This window comes from Chiloscyllium plagiosum, unplaced genomic scaffold (genome assembly GCF_037043375.1).
Source record: "Chiloscyllium plagiosum isolate Xiang-an unplaced genomic scaffold, Cpla_swu_hap1 HiC_scaffold_4, whole genome shotgun sequence".
NCBI classification, from domain to species: Eukaryota; Metazoa; Chordata; class Chondrichthyes; order Orectolobiformes; family Hemiscylliidae; genus Chiloscyllium; species Chiloscyllium plagiosum.
Genome location: NW_028270142.1, coordinates 81,383,275 through 81,404,044, shown reverse-complemented (window position 1 = coordinate 81,404,044; position 20,770 = coordinate 81,383,275). Strand labels below are relative to the sequence as shown.

The window sequence follows — 20,770 nt, the reverse complement described above, 5'->3', positions numbered from 1 at the left end:
ACAATACAGTAATAACCACAAGGGATTTCAATTATTCGATGCTAACTAGGGTAGACAAAATGTGAAAGGCTTATAATTATTAGAATCTCTCCAGGAGAGCTTTTTCAGATTGCAACAGACAAACAACAGAGTGAGAGCATTTCAGTGATTGTGACCAGAATTCATTAAGATTTAAGGTAAGACAGGGCAATGACAATGAAGGAGCAGAAACAAAGTTTCTGAAAAAGGGCAAGGCCGACTTTAATAAGATAAGACAGGATCTGGCCAAAGTTGACTAGGAGCAGCTACTTGCAAAAACTCCACAGAGGGAGATATTCAAATGGGGAAAAAAAGGGGAGTGCAGGGCCAAGATGTTCTTGTCAAGATGTGAGATCATGCATTTTGAGAGGACTAAAAGGCAAGGGAGTACACGTAGAATGTCATAATCCTAGGAAGCACAGAGGATCAAAGTGATGTTAGTGTGATCCTTGAAGGCTGCAGGACAGGTAGAGAAAGTGGCAAAGAAAGCATATGGGCTATTTGTCTCTATTAGTCACAGAACACGAGAGCAAGGAGGTATGATGGGCAACTAGTTAGGTCACAGTTGCAGTACATGTGTTGTTGTGGTCACCACACTATAGAAAGGTTGTGATTGCACTAGAAAGCATGCACAAGAGATTCACTAAAACATTGCCTAGGCTGGAACGATTGAACTATGAAGAGAAACTAGATAAGTTGGACTTACTTAGTGTAGAGAAGGCAGAGGGTTTTTGATGGAAGTGCATAAAGTTCAGAGGAGAATGGACAAGGTAGATAAGGAGAAAGATTCGCTCTTAGTAAGGGATCAATAACTAGAGAGTAGTTTCATGACAAGGAGGAAGAGGTTAGAGGGGATTTGAAGAAAACATAATTCACCCAAAGGACTGTGGATATCACAAACATACTGCCTGAAAAAGTGGTAGAAGCCGAAACCATAAAGATATTCAAGAACTATTCTGAAGTCTTAAACTGTCATAGCATTCAAGGCTAAAGGCCAAGTGCTAGAGCAAGGATTAGAATAGATAGATGCTGATGACTGACATGAGAATGGTGAGCCAAAGCTCCTCTTCCCATGCTGTACCAACTCTATGACTTTGATGACTCTGGCATATCCCCTCCATTACAATAGTGACTATACTTCTATGCACATCTTCGGAGTAAAATAGTTTTGAACTCCAAATGAGATTATGAAAGGTATTATATAAATGCAAGTTCTTTCTCTAACATCAAACAAATCAATAAACAGCTTGCTGATTTCACAATGTTTCCTTCCCCAGCACTGCCTTCCAAAATAAACTGAAATTTAAAAGAATCTTAACTCCATGAAAACCTTTGTCATTTCTTTCTCCATTTGTTGATAGATACACACAATGCCACTGTGATGTCATTTTTAATGATATCCCAGAGTAAGTATGGTACAATTATTCTTAATTTTTTGTCAAACACAAAATATTGGCAGGCCCTATTTCCATGAGGATCTTTAGAAGGCCAACTGTGTCATAAGTAATCAACAGTGCATCCCTTGTTAACGCACATGTTAGCCAGGTCAGCACAAGCACTGGTCACATTCCTGTTCCATTACAGTCTTTTTTTTTGGATTGCGGCTTTTACTGTAACGGTAATTGCAAAAGAAACATATGACATATGGAACTGTTTCAAATTTGTCTTTTGGCAAAAGACAACAAAATTAATTAACCAACTCAAATCAAATCCAAACATTCAACATTTAACTAATAACAGTTAGGCATTTAGCAACACCCCAATATTTTTACAAATAGTCTGTCGTGACAGTGATTGTACGCAGAACACCACTAACTTCATTCTTAGTAGGAACAAATTACAACAGATGCTGGAATCTGTATGAAAACAACAAATGCTGGAGATCACAACTGTTCAGACAGTATCCATGGAGAGCAAGCTAATTTTTCGAGTCTAGATGACTCTTCATCAGAGCTGAAGCAAAGTGTGGAGGGGACAGCATTTATGCTCCAGTTTGGAGAGTTGGGCGGAGAAATGGCAAATGTAGTTCAATCTGGACAAATGCGAGGTGATACATTTTGGAAGATCCGATTCGAGAGTGAACTACAAAGGAACCTCAATTATCCAGCATTTGATTATCTGACTATCGGATTATCCGGCATGATCGCAAAGTCCTGATGCTCAGTTAAACTATGTTATCTGGTATTTGATTATCCGGAATTTGATTAACCGAACAAGTTACTGCCTGCCCATATCCTTCGGATAACCAAGGTTCCTCTGTATACGGTAAATGGAAAAGCCCGGAAGAAAATTGATGTACAGAGAGATCTGGGTGTTCAGGTCCATTGCTTTGGAAGCAGTGCAGAGGACGTTCACCAGGATGTTGCCTGGTATGGAGGGTACTAGCTATGAAGAGAGGTTGAGTAACTGAAAGGTATTTTCATTAGAAAGACAGAGGTTGAAGGGGGGGGGGGGAATCTGATTGAGGTCTACAAAATCATGAAAGCTATAGATAGGATGGATAGCAAGAAGCTTTTTCCCAGAGTGGGGTACTCAATTACTAGGGGTCACGAGTTCAAGGTGAGAGGGGCAAAGTTTAAGAGAGATATGCATGGAAAGTTGTTACGCAGAGGGTGGTGGGTGCCTGGAATGCATTGCAAACAGAGGTGGTAGAGGAAGGTATGATAGCATCATTTAAGATGTATCGAGACAGATACATGAATGGGTAGGGAGCAGAGGGATACAGATCCTTAGAAAAATAGGCAACAGGTTTAGATAGAGGATCTGGATCAGCACAGGCTTGGAGGGCAAAAGGGCCTGTTCCTGTGCTGAAATTTTCTTTGCTCTTTGTTAAGAAGCATGTATTATGTATAGATCTGCACGTAACTGCCGTCTGATATACAAATCAAAAAACAATGGGATCAAGTCTTTTTGAATATCATCCCCATTCTCATGTTGTATTATATCCATGGACTCCTCTATATACAAGCAAATGATGTCAGAAGTAAAAAAAATTGATTTAAACTGAAGTGTGATTTATACCATACAATGATTATAATGGAAGATTATACCTGGTACTCATTATTATCGAAATTGATTAAGCTCTATCCTGGGAATCCATGCACAAATTTAAGTTTAAGCAGATTTGAGATAGCCAAGGAGGTCCCTTTGTTTACCGGTTTGCCTAGAAATTTCAATATTTTTAATATCTTGATGGAATGAAGTTGTACGTATCAATTCTATTTTGCACAGTAAAATTGTAGAGATTATTTTGATAATGTCAAATCACAACATCAAATAAATCCAAAATTTACTTGGAACACTACCTATCTTCCATTGTCAGTAGGATTCTGCATTTAAGTACTAACACAGTTTTCCCTTTGTCTAACTCACTTGCTGTCATTTGCCATTCATTCACTTGAATCTCTGACTTATGGACTTATGCTCTAAATGTTATATCCCTCGATCTGTGACATTCAAACAGGCGAACACAGTGTCATAGTTAAATTACTGCTGCAATTCAACTCCTAGAGTTACGTGGCACGGTTGTAGTCTAAGGAATTACATAAGGCTTGGAGTTTGGTTTTCCATGAAGCAGCTAACAAGTGTAGCTTCACAGTTGTCGACTGAGAAATTGCACAAAGGCTCTGGATATCGGGTTTTACTGAAATGGTAAACAAGCAGTGAAGTTTCATAGTTGATGTGGGAGGTCCAATATCCAGCTTCAGGTGCAGCAATAAAGGTATCAGTGATTTAGAAAAAAAAAATCACTGCCTGAAACTACATGTTGCCATGATGTGGAGGTGCCAGTATTGGACTGGAGTGGACCAAGTAAAAAAATCATACAACACCAGGTTATAGTCCAACAGGTTTATTTGGAAGGACAAGCTTTCAGTAGCTATCTGACCAAGGAGCAGCGTTCCAAAAGACTGTGCCAACACTGTGTATTTGAGCAAAGTGTGCTGTGCTTGTTTTCCGGTAATTTCTGGGTCTGTGGATTGTTAAAGGGGCAGAAATGGCTTTTGGCAGGGTGATGTGCTCTTCCTGTCAGGGAGAATTTGAACGTTCCTGAAGACTATGTCTGCAGGAAGTGTGTTTGGTTGTGAATTCCATCGGACTACATGAGTCAGTTGGAGCGGCAGTTACAGGCAATGAGAAGTTTACAAGAGGGGGTGTGATGGATGGCAGTTGCAGGAAGTTAGAAAAATTGCAAATATAGTCAGATAGGAATGGTAGGAGAGGTTGCCAGGTAGTTTAGGGATCTCCTGTGGCTATCCCCATTTCAAGTAGGTATGCTATTTTGGACAGGGGAGGAGGGGGGCCTTTCATGGGAAATGACAGGTTCCATGTGATCAATTGTAATAGGGAACTCTTCAATCTGGGGCACAGACAGAAGTTCCTGCAGCCATCATTGAGGCATCAGAATGGCGTGTTGCTTCCCTGGTACCAGGGTCAAAGATATCTTGGAGAGAACGTAGAACTTTCTGAAAGGAGAAAGTGTCCAGGTTGTTGTGCACATTGGTACCAATGACATAGGAAAAGAAAGTAACAAGATTCTGCAGAGAGAATATAGGAGACAAGGTAGTAGGTCTTAAAGTGTAGTAACATTTGAACTACTATCGGTGGCATGTGCGAGTGAGAATAGGTATAAGAGGACAGAGTGGATAAATGTGTGGCTGAGGAGCTGGTGTAGCAGACCAATGAGTCACATTTTTTTGACTCCTGGGGTAGACATGACCTGTATAAGAGGGACAGATTCCACCTGAATTGGGAGGGGACCAATATCCTTGTGGAGAAATATGCTAGTGCTACTTGGGAGGCTTTAAACTAGTAACAGGTGGGGAAACAAAAGTGATAATCAGAAAAGAGAAAAGGCTGAGGCTGGTACATAGATAAAGGGAGCAGGTCAAATAGTCAAGGCTGACAAGAGCTGAGCAGAGAACAAGGTAAGACTGAGAAATTAAACTGCTTTTACTTTAATGCAAGACAGCTGACAGGTAAAGCAGATGAACTTACGGCATGGTTGGGAACATGGGACTGGAATATCATAGCTATTACAGAAATATGGCTCAGGGATGGACAGGACTGGCAGGTTAATGTTCCAGGGTTATGCTTGTGGAAACTGAGGTAAGAGAGGAGGGGGCATGGTATTTTTTGTTTGGGATAACATTATGGCTGTGCATAGGGTGGATATTTCTGGGAGATTGTCCAGTGAAATTATATAGATGGAACTGAGAAATAAGAAAGAGATGACCATCTTATTGAGATTGAATTATAGAACCGCCAATAGTTAGCAGATCGTTGAGCAGCAAATTTGTAAGGAGATCTCAGATATCTGTAAGAATGATAGGATTGTAATGGTAGGGGATTTAGGATTGTCATAGTTGGCAGGGAACTTGTTAAATGTATACAAGAAAACTTTCTTATTCAATATGTGGATGTACTCACTAGAAAAGAAGCAATACTTGCCCTTCTATTGGCAAATAAGGTAGGGCAAATTTAACTTGGTCAATTACCACCCCATCAGTCTACTCTCAATCATTAGTGATGTGATGGAAGGTGTTATCAACCGTGCTACCAAGCAGCAGCTGCTCAGCAATAACTTGTTCAGTGATGCCTGGTTTGGGTTCCACCAGGACCACTCAGCTCCTGAACTCATTACAGTCTATGTTCAAACATGGAAAATAGGAGCTGAGGTGAGGTGAGAGTGACAGACTTTGAAATCAAGGCTGTATTCGACCGAGTGTGGTATCAAAGTGCCCTGGCAAAACTAGAATCAATGGGAATCCGGGAGCAAACTCTCCAGTGGTTAGGCTCATAGGAAGATCGTTGTGGGTATTGGAAGTCTGTCATCTCTGCTACCGGACATCTCTGCAGGAGTTCCTCAAGATAGTGTCGTAGGCCCAATCATCTTCAGCTGCTTCATCAATGACCTACTCTCCACCATAAAATCAGAAGTGGAGATGTTTGCTGATGATTGCACCATTTTCAACACCATTCATGATTCTCAGATACTGAAACAGTTTGTATCCAAATGCAACAAGAACTGGGCAACATCCAGGATTAGGTTGACAAGTGGCAAATAATATTTATGTCACTCAAATGTCAGGTTTTCACCATCACCAATAAGAGACAATCTAACCTCTGCCCTTGACATTCAATGGTATTCAATACCCCACTATCAAGATCCTGGGGGTTATCATTGATCAGAAACTCAACTTGACTCACCACAAGAACGTAGTGGGTACAAGCGCAGGTCAGATGCTAGGAGTACTGCAGCAAGTAACATACCTGCTGACCCCTCAAAACCTCCACCACTGACAAGAAACAAGTCAGGAGTGTGTTGGAATACTCTCCACTTGGCCCAATAGCACTCAATAAGCTTGACACCATTTCAGGCAAAGCAACCTATTTGTTTGGCAGCACTTCCACAAGCATCCACCCCCTCTACCACCAATGCTCAGCAGCAGCAGTGTGTACTATCTACACGATGCACTGCAGAAATTCACCAAAGATCCCTAGACAGCACCTTCCAAACCCACGACAGTTCTATCTCAAAGGAGAAGGGAAGCAGATATATGGAAACACCGTCAACTTCAAGTTCCCCTCAAAACCACTCACCATCTTGACTTGGAAATATATTGACATTCCTTCATTGTTGCTGGTTCAAAATAGCTTTTGGGTCAACTCACAGCAGTTCAAGAAAGAAGATAACCACTTCTCAATGGCAAATAGGGACAGGCAATAAATGGTGGCCCGCCAGCGACACCCACATCCCACAAGTGAATAATTTTTTAAAAATTGACTGAGGTTTCAGTGGGGGAGCACTTTGGGGCGAATGATCATAATTCGATTAATTTTAAAATAGTAATGGAAAAGAAAAGAACTGATTAAAAAGTTAAAGTTCTAAATTGGAGTAAGATCAATTGTGATGATTTTAGACAGGAACCAATTGATTGAGGGAGACCGTTCACAGATAAAGGGATGGTTGAGAAGTGGGAAGCCTTTTAAAATGAGATAAAGCATTCAGAGACAGTATGTTCCTGTTAGTAGGAAGAGTAAGGCTGGTAGATGCCGAGAATGCTGGGTGACTAGAGAAATTGAGCCTCTGGGCACTGCAGATGCTAGAGATTAGAGTCAAAATTAGAATGGTGCTGGAAAAGCACAGCAGATCAGGCAAATCCAAGCAGCAGGAAAATTGACGTTTCCTGATGAAGGACTTTTGCCCGACACATCAATTTTCCTTCTCCTTGGATGCTGCCCGACCTGCTGTGCTTTCTCAGCACCATGATAAAATTGAGCCTCTGGTCAAGAAAAAGGAGGAGACCTATATCAGGGATAGACAGCTGGGACTGAGTAATCACTAGAGGAATATAAGAGCAGTAGAAGCATACTATGAGAGAAATCAGGAGGGCAAAAAGGAGACATGAGATACTTATGGCAAATAAAGTTAAGGAGAATCCAAAGAGTTTCTATAAGTACATTAAGGGCAAAAGAGTAACTAGGGAGAGAATAGGGTCCCTTAACAATCAACTTGGCCATCTATGTGTGGAACCACAGGTGGTTCCTAAATGAATATTTGACATCAGTATTTAGTGTGGAGAAGGAAATGGAAGCTGGGTACTTGGGGAAATAAATAGTGATGCCCTGAGAAGTGTCCACATTCAAGAAGTGGAGATGCTGGAAGTCTTAAAACTTCCCCAGGATCTCATCAGGTATATCCCAGAACTTTTTAGGACACAATGTAAGAGATTGCTGGGCCCTTAATGAGATATTGGTATCATCGATAGCCATGAGTGAGCTGCCAAAAACTGGAGGTTGGCTAATGTGGTGCGATTTTGGGCGGCACGGTGGTACAGTGGTTAGCACTGCTGCCTCACAGCACCAGAGACCCGGGTTCAATTCCCGCCTCAGGCGACTGACTGTGTGGAGTTTGCACGTTCTCCCCATGTCTGCTTGGGTTTCCTCCGGGTGCTCCGGTTTCCTCCCACAGTCCAAAGATGTGCAGGTCAGGTGAATTGGCCATGCTAAATTGCCCATAGTGTTAGGTAAGGGGTAAATGTAGGGGTATGGGTGGGTTGCGCTTCGGCGGGTCGGTGTGGACTTGTTGGGCCGAAGGGCCTGTTTCCACACTGTAATGTAATGTAAATGTAATGTAATGATTATTTAAGAAAGGCTGTTCAGAAAAGCCAGGGAATTATACATCAGTGAGCCTTACATCAAGCAGTGGGTAAGTTGTTAGAGGGGATTTTGAGAATCAGGATTTAATTGTATTTGGAAACATAATGACTGAGATATTCAGCATGGCTTTGTGCATGCTAAATGATGTGTCAAATTGGTTGAGTTTTATGAAGAGGTGAGAAAGAAGATTGATGTAGGCAGAGTGGTAGATGTTGTCTATATGGACTTCAGAAAAGCATTTGACAAGGTGTCACATGATACACTAGTTGGTAAGGTTAGATCACATGGGATCCGGGGGAGTTGGCCAATTGGATACAAAATTGGCTTGAAGGTAGGAGACAGAGGGTGGTGGTAGAGGGTTACGTTTTGGACTGGAGGCCTGTGACAAGTGGTGTGCCACAAGGATCAGTGCTGAATCCACTGATTTTTGTCATTTTTATAAATTATTTTGATGTGAATATAGGAGATATGGTTAGTAAATTTGCAGACACCACAAAAATAGGTGGGTATGGTGGTCAGTGAAGATTATTTCAGAGTACAGCGGGACCTTGTTCAGATGGGCAAGTACACTGAGGAATGGTAGGTAGAGTTTAATTTAGATAAAAGTGAGGTGTTCCAGTTTGATAAGACAAAACAGGGCAGGACTTATACAGTTAATGGTAGGAGGATCCTGGAGAGTGCTGTCGAACAGAGACCATGGATACAGGTGCATAGTTCTTTGAAAGTGGAGTGGCAGGTAAGAAAAATCGGTGAAGAAGGCATTTGGCACATTTGAGTATAGGAATTGGGGTATCATGTTGCAGCTGTACCAGACTTCGGTGAGGCTACTTTTAAAATACTGTATACAATTCTGATCACTCTTCTAAGGAAATATGATACTTGAGAGGATACAGAAAAGATATCCAAGAATGTTGCTGGGACTGAATGGTTTGAGTTATAGAGAGATGCTGAATCAGCTGGGGCTATTTTTGCTGAAGCATCGGAGGCTGAGGGTTGACCTTAGAGAGGTTTATAAAATCATGAGGGGCATGAATAGGGTAAATAGACAAGGACTTTTTCCTAAGTTGGGGGAATCCAAAACTAGAGGGCATAAGTTTAAGGTGAGAGTGAAATGGTTTGAAAATGATCTGAGGGGTAACTTTTTCACACAGAGGGTGGTGCATGTATGGAATGAGCTGCCAGAGGAAGTGGTGGAGGCTGGTACAATTACAACATTTAAAAAGCATCTGGATGGGTATATGAATAGGTAGAGTTTCGAGGGATATCGGCCAAGTGCTGGCAAATGGAACTAGATAGCTTAGGATATCAGGTCAACATGGATGAGTTGGACTGAAGGGTCTGTCTCCGTGTTATACATCTCTATGACTCTATGGCTGTCTTACGGTAGCAACACTGGAGAGTATTCCAGGAATTAATGCAGAATTCAGAATGAAATTGTTGGGCCACGTGAGCTTTGCATTAAATTCATGATATTGGCCTCTGATTACAAAGACTTAGGTGCAATTTTCTTGCCATCCATTTGTACCTTAATATTAATATTGTGGACTCCACAATCACCCGATGAAGGAGAAGCACTCCGAAAACTAGTGCTTCCCAATTAACTGTTGGACTATAACCTGGTGTTGTGTGATTTTTAACTTTGTACACCCCAGTCCAACACTGGCGTCGCCAAATCATAGAAATTGCTTCACATTGTGCACACTACAAATCAGCTTTAAAAGTTCAATATATTAGGCAGTGTGCCAGTGTCAATACCAAACTCATGATTAAGTTCATGGCCAAAACAGTGGGTGGAATATATAATATACATACAGAAGGAAGTAACTAGATGAAGGTACTAAATGTAATTTGTCTAAGTTTTCCGGGGACACAAAACTGCATAGGAGGTTAAGCTGTGAAGATGATACAAAGATGCTTCAATGTGATTTGGACAAGTTGAGTGGGCAAATTCATGGAAGATGATGTATAAGGAGGACAAATGACACTTGGATGGCAAAAACAGAAAGGCAGATTACTGGAATGATGATAGATTGAGAAAAGGGGAGGTGCAATGCAACCTGGGTATCTTGGTTACTAGCACTGTACCAGTCGCTGAAAATAAGCATGCAGGTGGAGCAGGTTGGGAAAAAGGCAAATGGTGTATTGGCTTCATTACAAAATGATTTGAGGGGAGTATTGATTTCTCACTGCAATTATACAGGGACTTGGTGAGACTGCATCTGGAGTGCTCTGTGCAGTTCAGTCTTCTTATCTGTGGAAGGATGTTCCAGCTATGGAGGGAGTGCATATCACCTAATTTGGATTATCAAAACAAATTTGCTATTTAAATTAATGGAAAGTACAAATATTCACAATAATTTACGAGAATAATTGCCTAAAATGACATACATTTTATAAAATAAGGCTAAACGTTTTATTATAAGATTAAAATGCACAATAATAGTTTGTGTTGTTCATGTGACTGAAGCGTGACTTCTAACATGTTTGACTCTCATTTGTGTTATAGAAATCACAAGATCAAATAAATAAATTATGTTTAAATAAATAAAAGCAAAACCATGTGAATGTTGGATACTTTTTCTATCAAACAAAATGTACTGGAGAACTCAGTATGTCCGGCAGCATCTGAGGAGAGAGAAACAAAGTTAACATTTTGAGTCCAATAACACTTCTTCAGAACTCATGTGTAAACAAATATACCTTTGGGCTGCACTTTCAGTTGCACTGGAATCAGTTTGACTTGTACAACACTGATAGCCTGGCATTCATATTGCCCCTGATCATGAGCAGCAACTTCTACAATTCTCAGTGTTCCTGTAGGTAACACAGCATGCCTTCTATCATTGGGGAGCTGACCTCCTGGAAATAGAAAGCAGGGAAACATTTCTTTAGTAATTGCAAACATCAAGCATTTTTATTATAATAAATTAAGACATTAGGGAATGTAATATCATTTTCTATCAACGCTATGGATTTTTCCTCTGTAGTAATCATTGATGAAGCATTGATTACAACATTGATTACAAAGAGGAGAGGAAGATAAAATAAATTGTGTAATTTAGCATTCCTCCCCATGCTACCATGATTATTATTTGTTAACAGATTCCAAACCAATTCGTGAAATAAAAACCAAGGTACATGCCTCTTCATTATGGAAAAAGTTGATTAACTTGATCAGTCCTATTCCTCTCATCCAATACCTAATATCCCAACTGATCCCTATTTAGATGTGTTCAGAGAAAAATAAATAGCTACTATTTCTCTTAACATTAGAAATACATTAACAGACCTTAACAATGTGATTCACCAGGTATTATCAAAGACAATGTAGTTTACCTACCTTTGATCTATATCACTTGATGTCCTATGTAATAACAATCTCAATAACAATTGATCTCAACCATAAAAATTTGAATTGATCTACAGCCTCTTTATGGAAAGAATTATAGATCTCTACTACAATGTATGTGATAAAATGCTTCCTGATTTCAATATCGAATAGCCTCATTCAAGTTTGTATTTTTCGGTTCTTCATGCTTCTGACACAGAAATTTAACTTTACTTTACTTGGCATATTAAATCATTTTAAAATTTAAAACTATCATTAGATGATTTCACAAATTTCTACACCCAAGAGAATACAAGTAAAAGTTACTCAAAACCTGTATCACTAGTAGAAGGGTAACAGAAGCATGGGAACACCATCACCTACAAATTCCTCTCCAAGCCACAGACCACTCTGACATAGCACTAAACCCCATATCCTTCACTGCTGCTCGATCAAAGTTATGAATCTCTCTGTCAAACAGCACAATGGTTGGATTGGCACTGTATCTCATTACCACTTCCATAAAGATAATTTGGTTTGGGAAATAAATGCTAGTCTAGGTACTGATGCTCACATCCCTGACAGAATAAATAAAATTTCAAAACTCTGGATAATAAGCTCAGCAGCATTTCTGTTGATGAACTTGCGGGGGTATCATCACACAAAATGACTAAAGAACTACAACAGAAACTGAAACACCTGATCAGCGGATCCAGACACTCTATACAGTCAACACAGGAATTCTTGGACATCATCAGAAATATACATATAGACAAGAAAGAAACTTTGGTCTAATTCGATGTAACGGCACTGTTCACCTCTATCGACAAAACCCTAGCCAGAGAAACAATAGCCAACCTGCTGGACATACAGAACAGACAACAAGACGGGGAACCTATCAACAAAGACTGCATATTCAAACTACTGGACCTGTGCCTCACAACACACTTCACATTCAACAATGAAATATATGAACAAATCAACGGCACACCCATGGGCTCACCCATCTCTGGACTCCTAGCAGAAGCGGTAATGCAAAGATTAGAACAACCAGTCTTACCGCAAATTCAACCCAAACTCTGGGTCAGATATGTAGATGACACCTTTGTAATCATTAAAAACACAGAAATAGAAAAACACACCGGATCATCAACACCACACTCACAGGAATCCGATTCACTAGAGAGGAAGAAAAGGACAACCAACTCCCATTCCTAGACATGATGGTACAGAGAACACAGAACCGAAAGGTATACAGGAAAACCACATACACAGACCAAGTCCTGAACTACGAAAGCAACCAACCCAACACACACAAAAGAATTTGCATCAAGACACTGTTCAAAAGGGCCACAACACACTGCAGCACACCAGAACTGCAAAAAGAGGAAGAAGAACACTTCTACAACGTATTCGCCAAAAACGGATACCCCCGCAATTTCATCAACAGATGCCTAAGGGAAAGACAACGGAATGAGGACATGCCACAACTCAAAGGACTAGCCACGTTACCATACATCAACAACATTTCTGAACTGACAGCCAGACTACTACGACCACTAGGACTCATAACAGCACACAAACCAACAGCCAGTCTCGGACAACAACTCACCAGGACAAAGGACCCGATACCCAGCATGAGCAAAACCAACGTAGTGTACAAAATCTCATGCAAGGACTGCACAAAACACTACATAGGACAACAGGAAGACAGCTACCGATCTGTATCCATGAACACCAACTAGCCACGAAATGACACAACCAGATATCCTTAGTAGCCACACAGGCAGATGACAAGCCACATGAGTTCGACTGGGACAACACTACTATTATAGGACAAGCCAAACAGAGAACAGCCAGGGAATTCCTAGAGGCATGGCACTCATCCACAGACTCTGTCAACAAACACATCGACCTGGACCCAATATACTGGCCACTGCAGTGGACAGCTGAAACTGACAACCGGAAGCTGCAGAGACAAACCACTATAAATGCCGGAGGAAACATCACAGAAGCACTTCACAGGAGGCTTCCAAGCACTGAGGATGTCACCTAGACAGGGGACGAAACGTCTGCAACACAAATTCCCAGCTCGGCGAACAGAACCACAACAACAGGGAAGGGAGGAAATAGCAGAGGTACTGGCAAAAATTTTCAACTCCTTTCTGGTCACAGGTGACTGGAGGACAGCCAGTGTGGTATCATTATTCAAAACGGAAACAAGCGATAAACCAGGAAGCTATCGGCCAGTCAGTCTAACCTCGGGAGTGGGGAAACGACTGAAAGCAATTCTAAGGGGAGGCAAGGATTAATCAAGAATAGTTAGCATGCTTTTGTTACACAGAGGTCATGGCTGATCAACTTTACTGAATTTTTGAAGAGGTGACCAAATGTGTAGATGAGGACAATGCTTTTGATATGACCTACTTGAAGTTCAGGAAGGCTCTGCTATTGTACTGCATGGGAGACTGATAGTGAAGGCAATATCCAGGGATCCAAGGAAATTTGGCAAATTGGTTCCAGAATTGGCCACGTGGAAGGAAGCATAGGGCGATGATCAAGAGGTGTGGTTATGACTGCAAGCTTGTGTCCAGTGGGGTTCCACAGGGATCAGTGTTGGGCCCCTTGCTGTATATATATAAATGATTTAGACTCTAATGTAGGAGGGTGGTTCAGTAAGTTTGCAGATGATACAAAAATTGGTGGGGTGGTAAATTGTGGGGAGGATAACTTCAGATTACATGAGGATATAGGTGGGCTGATCAATGACAAATGGAATTCAATCCAGATAAGAGTGAGATGATGCACTTGGTCAGGACAAACAATGCAAAAGAATACATGAGCAGAAAGACTCTAGAGAGCACTGAGGATTAAAGGAAACTTGGTGAACATGTTCACTGGTCCCTTAAGGTTGTGAGGCAGTGAATAACAAGGTGTATGGGGTACCTGCCTTTATTAGCAGAAGCATAGATTTCAAGAACAGGAATTGCATAAATATTTGCTTCAACCACAGCTAGAGTATTGTGTGCATTTCTAGAATCCACGTTACAGGAGGGAAATGAATGCTCAAGAGACGATTTGCCACTGGGTAGCTCCTGAGCATGGGGAAATCTGATTAAGGAATGATGGAATCCAGCAAGTGAAACAGAAGTCAGCCAATTGCACTAGGTAGATAAGGGAAAGCATGAGAAACAAGTACACATTTCATGAAAATATGGATGCAGGATTAAATTGCATTGAATTGCATTAAGATTGCAAAAATATTATTCTTTTTGGAGATAGCTTGTTAACTAGCAAAGACACAGACTAAAATTCAAGGGTAAAATATTGTGTATCAACGAGAATACAGTGTTCATACAATTCAGATATAAGATCCAATCATTACACAGTGTGTAATTACCTGCTTTGGTCCAAGCGATGATTGGAATTGGATTACCTTCCGCTGCACAGTCAAAATCTACAGTATGCCCCTCAATAACTTCCTGATTCTTTGGTGTAACTGTGAACCTAGGAGGAGCTGGAGATAAAATAAATGTAACAGTTAACACAAAAACTATTAAGAAATAAATATGGAGAAAGTAAGTCAAATAAAAATAACCTCTCAAATAACAATTGTTACTGTAATTTGTGCAAACCTAACAAAGCATTACATGTATAAATAAAATGTGACGTGTTATCCAACCATGCAGTCTCCAAATTCAGATAAATTAATGCATATCTAGAGATTGATCTAGTTAATTTAATTATCTCAGACATGACAGCAATATATATTAATGGAATTGACTAGAAATAATGTGTAGATGCAGGATCATTTCACACGGTACTCTAATAATACAATAACACATATTGTTGTGTGATCCTCTGTCCAACCTTAAATCATACACATAATTGCATTTAGTTTGGAAAGTATGGTTTATTTTTGTACCAAGCTGAGAAATGGCAGGAATGAACATTTTTTTCCCAATTGAATGAATCCATTGCCTCATTTTCCTCACAAGGTGGTGTAGTGTATAATAAAGAAGATTATTTCAGAGTACAATGGGAACTTGATCAGATGGGTCAATGGGCCAACTAGAAAGATTAAAAAAGGGATTGTTGTGTAAATGTGCACAATGTGATGAATGATAAAGACTAATGAGCTGTGTAGTTTTTGTTCCAGAGGGCATGAAGTGTTTTAAAAATGAAATAAATTATGGCACCTTACATCATAACTTGTCATCAGACAAAATCTGCATTCTGAAGGATTGGCAATTCCTCCTGATTAAGAATTAAGAAGATTTTCTATAGGAGCAATGCAGGTACCATATATTGCACCCTGGATCTATCTCATTGCTGCTTTAATATGATCATAAAGGTGGTGGAACCTCTCGTCCTTCTGTAGTTTACATGGGTCACCTGATGAATATGTACTATGTAGTTTTGTTGGTATTGCAGAGATCTCTCATGTTTGGCTGGGTATCAAAAGCTCCAATTATCTCTGATGTGGAGGTGCCAGTGTTGGACTGGCATGGATAGGTCAGAAATCACACAGCGTCAGGTTATAGTCCAACAGGCTTATTTGAAATTACAAGCTTTCAGAGCGCTGTCCCTTTGTCAAGTGAACCTTTGTCACCTGATGAAGAAGCAGCACTCTGAAAGCTTGTAATTTCAAATAAACCCATTGGTCTATAACCTGGTATCATGTGACCTCTGATCAGGCCAATTATCTCAACAGTGGATTCTAAATACACAATTTGATTGTGAGTTTAAAGAAGCCATTAAAGATCAGCTGTATTTGATGTGGATTCCGAATAGAATTTTATTTATTTTTATAAGAAATTAACCACTTCAGCTTTGAATGGATTCATGGAAGGGGAATTCTTTTCAATATGAGGTGTGTAGGAGTGACAGCTGTAATAGATAAATCCAGATTCTGGATTAGTGGTGCTGGAAGAGCACAGCAGTTCAGGCAGCATCCAAGGAGCAGCGAAATCGATGTTTCGGGCAAAAGTCCTTCATCAGGAATAAAGGCCTGAAGCGTGGAGAAATAAGCTAGAGGAGGGTGGGGGTGGGAAGAAAGTAGCATAGTGTACAATGGGTGAGTCAGGGAGGGGATGAAGGTGATAGGTCAGGGAGGAGAGGGTGGAGTGGATAGGTGGAAAAGGAGATAGGCAGGTAGGACAAGTCCGGAATTGCAGCGGGAGAGGGACTCCGAGATTCTTGTAGAGCGAGGAGGAAAACTCCAGCCAAGCCTGTGCCACAGAGTTAAAAGTACAAATACAAGTTTGGCTGCAGCGCCATACACAGCAAATGGCAGTGTTCCCAACTTTTTTTTTCCTGCAGTGCGCTCTTCTGGGGTGAGGGGTGATTAATTATTTAGTGGGCTGCATTGTTGCCTCCCAATGTTGAACCATTTCATTGCTGCTCCTCCTCCTCACCATTCATGTTACTGTAAGTGTATGCCATTGGGAATGTCAACTCCTGAGAAGCAGCAGCAAATGAATACTTGGGGCTAAATACTCTTGCTGTTGTGACAATCAGTGCAAAATAAGAATAGAGAGAAATGGTTAAAAAAAGAACCAGAGCAAAAATTTTTCGCCCAGCTGAAGAAATCACTCATTCATCTCTCCAGACTCATAAACATCTTGAACTCTGCTAGTCGCACATAATATTGTCAGCTGCTGTGCCTTCTCATTCTCTATCTCATCTATGATAGGTGGATTGCAGGTGCAAAACAAGGAAACTTGGAGCTGCAACATTTATTATACTATATGTGATTGACACAGATTAGGCCAAAAAACATAAAAATTGAACTAATTTTAGCATGGAACAGCTCATTCTCATGCTTTTACCACAAAGTTATTTGCTCATGATGGCCAGGAAACATGTTGAACATAGTAAATAAATTCAACCCCTGTAATCCAGTAAATTAGACATACAAAGACTGGAGAGTGAAGCATGATTCAAACATTGTTCACCAATATTTTTCAATAATGAGAAAAATAGAGAGCTATGAAATAAATCAGGAGAAAAGTCTATGTACTTTAATTGAAGCTGAAATCTGGATTCAGCACTTGGAACATATTCATGGCTTCTCCTTTTGACTTTCATTCATACAACATGCTGCAGTTGTAAACTCATTTGATAGAAAAGTTGGAAAGTTCATTCCAGAGCAGTCAACAATCCAGGCTGTATTTAAAACTGCAATAGCAAACCATGTTCCTGCAAGTGGGAATCAGCCTAGGACATGAAGACATACAGAAAGGGAGAAAAAAAAAGGGATAGAAATGGAAGGTGGGAATGACGGAAGGATGAAAGACCTGAAATCGACATACAACTACCTGAAAAAAACAAATACACAAGAAAATAATAATTTTTGAAATGTGGAAGGTGAATCTAGTGTTTGGGACCCTGTGGATGTGGCCATATGGATCTCATTGACTATAAGATCCTTGATTGAGGTTTTTTACCCATGTCAAACAGGGAGGCCTGGCTGACAAATAAAAACAAGCAATTCAAAAGGTCTCCTCAGTCTAGAAATGGGCTTTGAGCTGGCTGAGCCAATCCCATGGACTGTGCACAGATAAATAAAGGGTAACTTGGTAACAGGATACCGGCCTCTATGCAGTTAATTCAGTGAGAAAAGACAAAAAACAAGTCTTGCTGATTGCAGTGAAAGAGGTGTCGAAGTGGCATGTGACTCTTGAATGAGAGGAATTTATTGTTGTTGCAAGCAACAAGAAATTGAGCTTAGAGATCTGAAAGAACTTATCATTTTTAATTTTACCAGTCCCGCAAACTTTTGAGGGGATTATACGGACTGCCCAATTTACTTTTCATTGCCTTCAACTGAAAATAAAATCAGGCAAGCAGTAAATTGCAGGTTTACTCCTGCCAGTATTCTGATCAGCAAATTAGCTTAATACTTGACTACTAATAAAAGTTTAAAACATAACAATCATGCGTAACACAGACAGAAATGGCAGACTGCAGTAGAAATAAGGGATTGTTGCCAGGAACCATAGCTACATCAAGGAGGAGAAAAAGGACCATAGCAGCCGCATTTCTTTCTTTTTTAAGAAGCATAAGAAGTGCTAGTTTATTTTGCAAGACATTGTAAGGAAAGATTGAGATACATCAACAAAGTATCTCCAATTTAAATAATTTGTCTATTGAAACTTCATTACAGATTCCATTAGAGAATTAACCATCTATAACAATTTCTATATTAGTAGACCAAGAAATAATTTGAATTAAGGGAAATCATTTGTTGAATGTGAAACATGGTTAAGGTCATAAATTATCTTTTAACTCAATGTTCAAGTACTGTCTTGCTTCAATGGCTTTCTACTTATTATGTAGTTTAGGATGGTTATGAAAATAAATAATCAGTTGATCTAGCATATGTTTAAGAACCAACTTACGGAGGGAAATTAATGAAATTAATTCAGAATAATGAATTATTTTTATTTAATATACTGAAATCTGAATTTCATTTCAATAACTTATATTCAGGTTATTTAAAAGTATTTTGAACTAGTGCATTTTTATTTCATTGAGAAATAATATCATTTGTTGGAAAATTAAGGTTTGAACAGGGCTGTTGGTATTTTCTACTCAGTGACTGAGACAGAATCTTGATTGCACTGAAAATACTAAAATAATACATAGAGAAGCCAACAGTTGGTTATGAAAGTAAGGTTCAGCGAGGTGACTGGCCATTACCAAATGGTGTACCAATACAGTGCCAAATGTTGGAATGATGCCATCACTAAAATGATATATAAGAACAAGTGTCAAAAGGCCACACAGTGCCTGACTTTTGATATTGAAGAGGGCAGCTTCAGTGTGGAAAATTCCCAATCTGCTGACCCACCTCAGTAAAATGTATGCCAAAATGTAAAATTTTCATTCCAGGTAGCAGGGTAGAGTTGGGCTGCCAGAAGCAGCATATTGGTGATCACGGGGCAAGGTGAGTGTTGTGGCTGGTTGCCTTCCTTTGCTGAGACTTCATCCCAGCTGCTTCAGAAGCTGTTAGACCCTCTAGCCTGTCAATCGAAGCAGTCCAACTTTTTTTAACCCTCGTTGCAGCTTTTTCTTTTAGATTTAAAAGCAGATGATTAAAACAAAATTACAAATCAATCTGTTATTCAGACCTAATCAAACCTTCCACTGCATAAATTCATGGCTCCCACACAGTCGCTGAAATAAGCTCTGTTTGAAATCAGTATGCAGTTGAAATGGCCCTGCTAACTTTGGGTTTCTCTTCTGAACGAATCAGGTCCTACCTCTATCCTCTGAGGGCCAAGATATAGGATTAGTCAGGAGGACATAGCTATAGCACCAATTAAGTTGAAAACAAAGTTGGAAAGTATGAAATAAAAACAGAAATTGCTGGTGGAACTCAGCAGATCTGACAGCATCTGTGGAGATAAAGCAGAGTTAACTGATGAAGAGTCACCAGACTCGAAATGCTAACTCTTCTTCGCTTTCTCCATCGATGCTGCTAGACCTACTCAGTTTCACCGACAATTGCTGTTTTTGTTTCATATCTTCAGCAGCCACATTTCTTTGTACTAATTTGGAAATGCTGATTTCAAAGGAGAAAGAACAGCCCATTGAAGAGATCCTCAATATAGTGTTACAAAGTTGTGTGGAATACTCATGAATTGAAAGGCAGTACATGATCCCTTTAAGAGATTGTGCTTTCTCTGTGTGTGGAAGTTTGCAAGCATTGTACAGAAAGCCCCAAAACTGAAACAAGTGTATCGAAGGGAGTAACAATTTGCAGGCAAAACAACAATCTTGCTTTGATGTTTTGGCAACAAGCTGGACTCAGCCAATTAATTTAAACCAAACCCTTAGAAACTGAAAACCTGTCAAATTTAAATCAGATGGTATTGACAAAGGAGTGGGCATTTTGAAAATTGGGGCGAGCCAAATGCCATCTGAAGAGATAAGAACTTTCCAGCTCAAGAAAAAAAAGCACCATCTATTCATAAAAGTACCCAGCACTCTTAGATAATCTTCCTGACACCAGAATTCAGTGGAGAGAGGTGTTCAGAACAGAAGAAATTATAGAGGAAACATCCCTGCCAGCAGAATCGGCAAAAGAAAGACTAGAGAGATGAAGGAGCATTTCCGAAGGCACATTGTGTGTGAAGTTTGAGAAACTAAGTTTTAATTTATTGTTTTGCAATGTAAGTGGGATTTGAATTTATTCGAACAGCATCTTATTAGGAACTTGTCTTTTTCGGAAATAGGTAGTTAGAGAGGGATTGTTCA

At 40.0% G+C, this 20,770-nt stretch overlaps 1 protein-coding gene across 3 annotated transcripts in view; it reads right to left on the bottom strand.

The window, feature by feature from the left end:
* Nucleotides 1-20,770, bottom strand: part of LOC122549088 (peroxidasin homolog) — a 589,463-nt gene that overhangs the window by 129,467 nt on the left and 439,226 nt on the right. For all 3 annotated transcript variants that reach the window (XM_087986415.1, XM_043688312.2, XM_043688313.2), the window contains exons 11-12: nt 14,907-15,023; nt 10,879-11,037 (exon numbers count right to left, since the gene is read on the bottom strand). In XM_087986415.1, the coding sequence (XP_087842541.1) occupies nt 10,879-11,037; nt 14,907-15,023 (276 nt within the window). The remainder of the gene's footprint in view (nt 1-10,878; nt 11,038-14,906; nt 15,024-20,770) is intronic.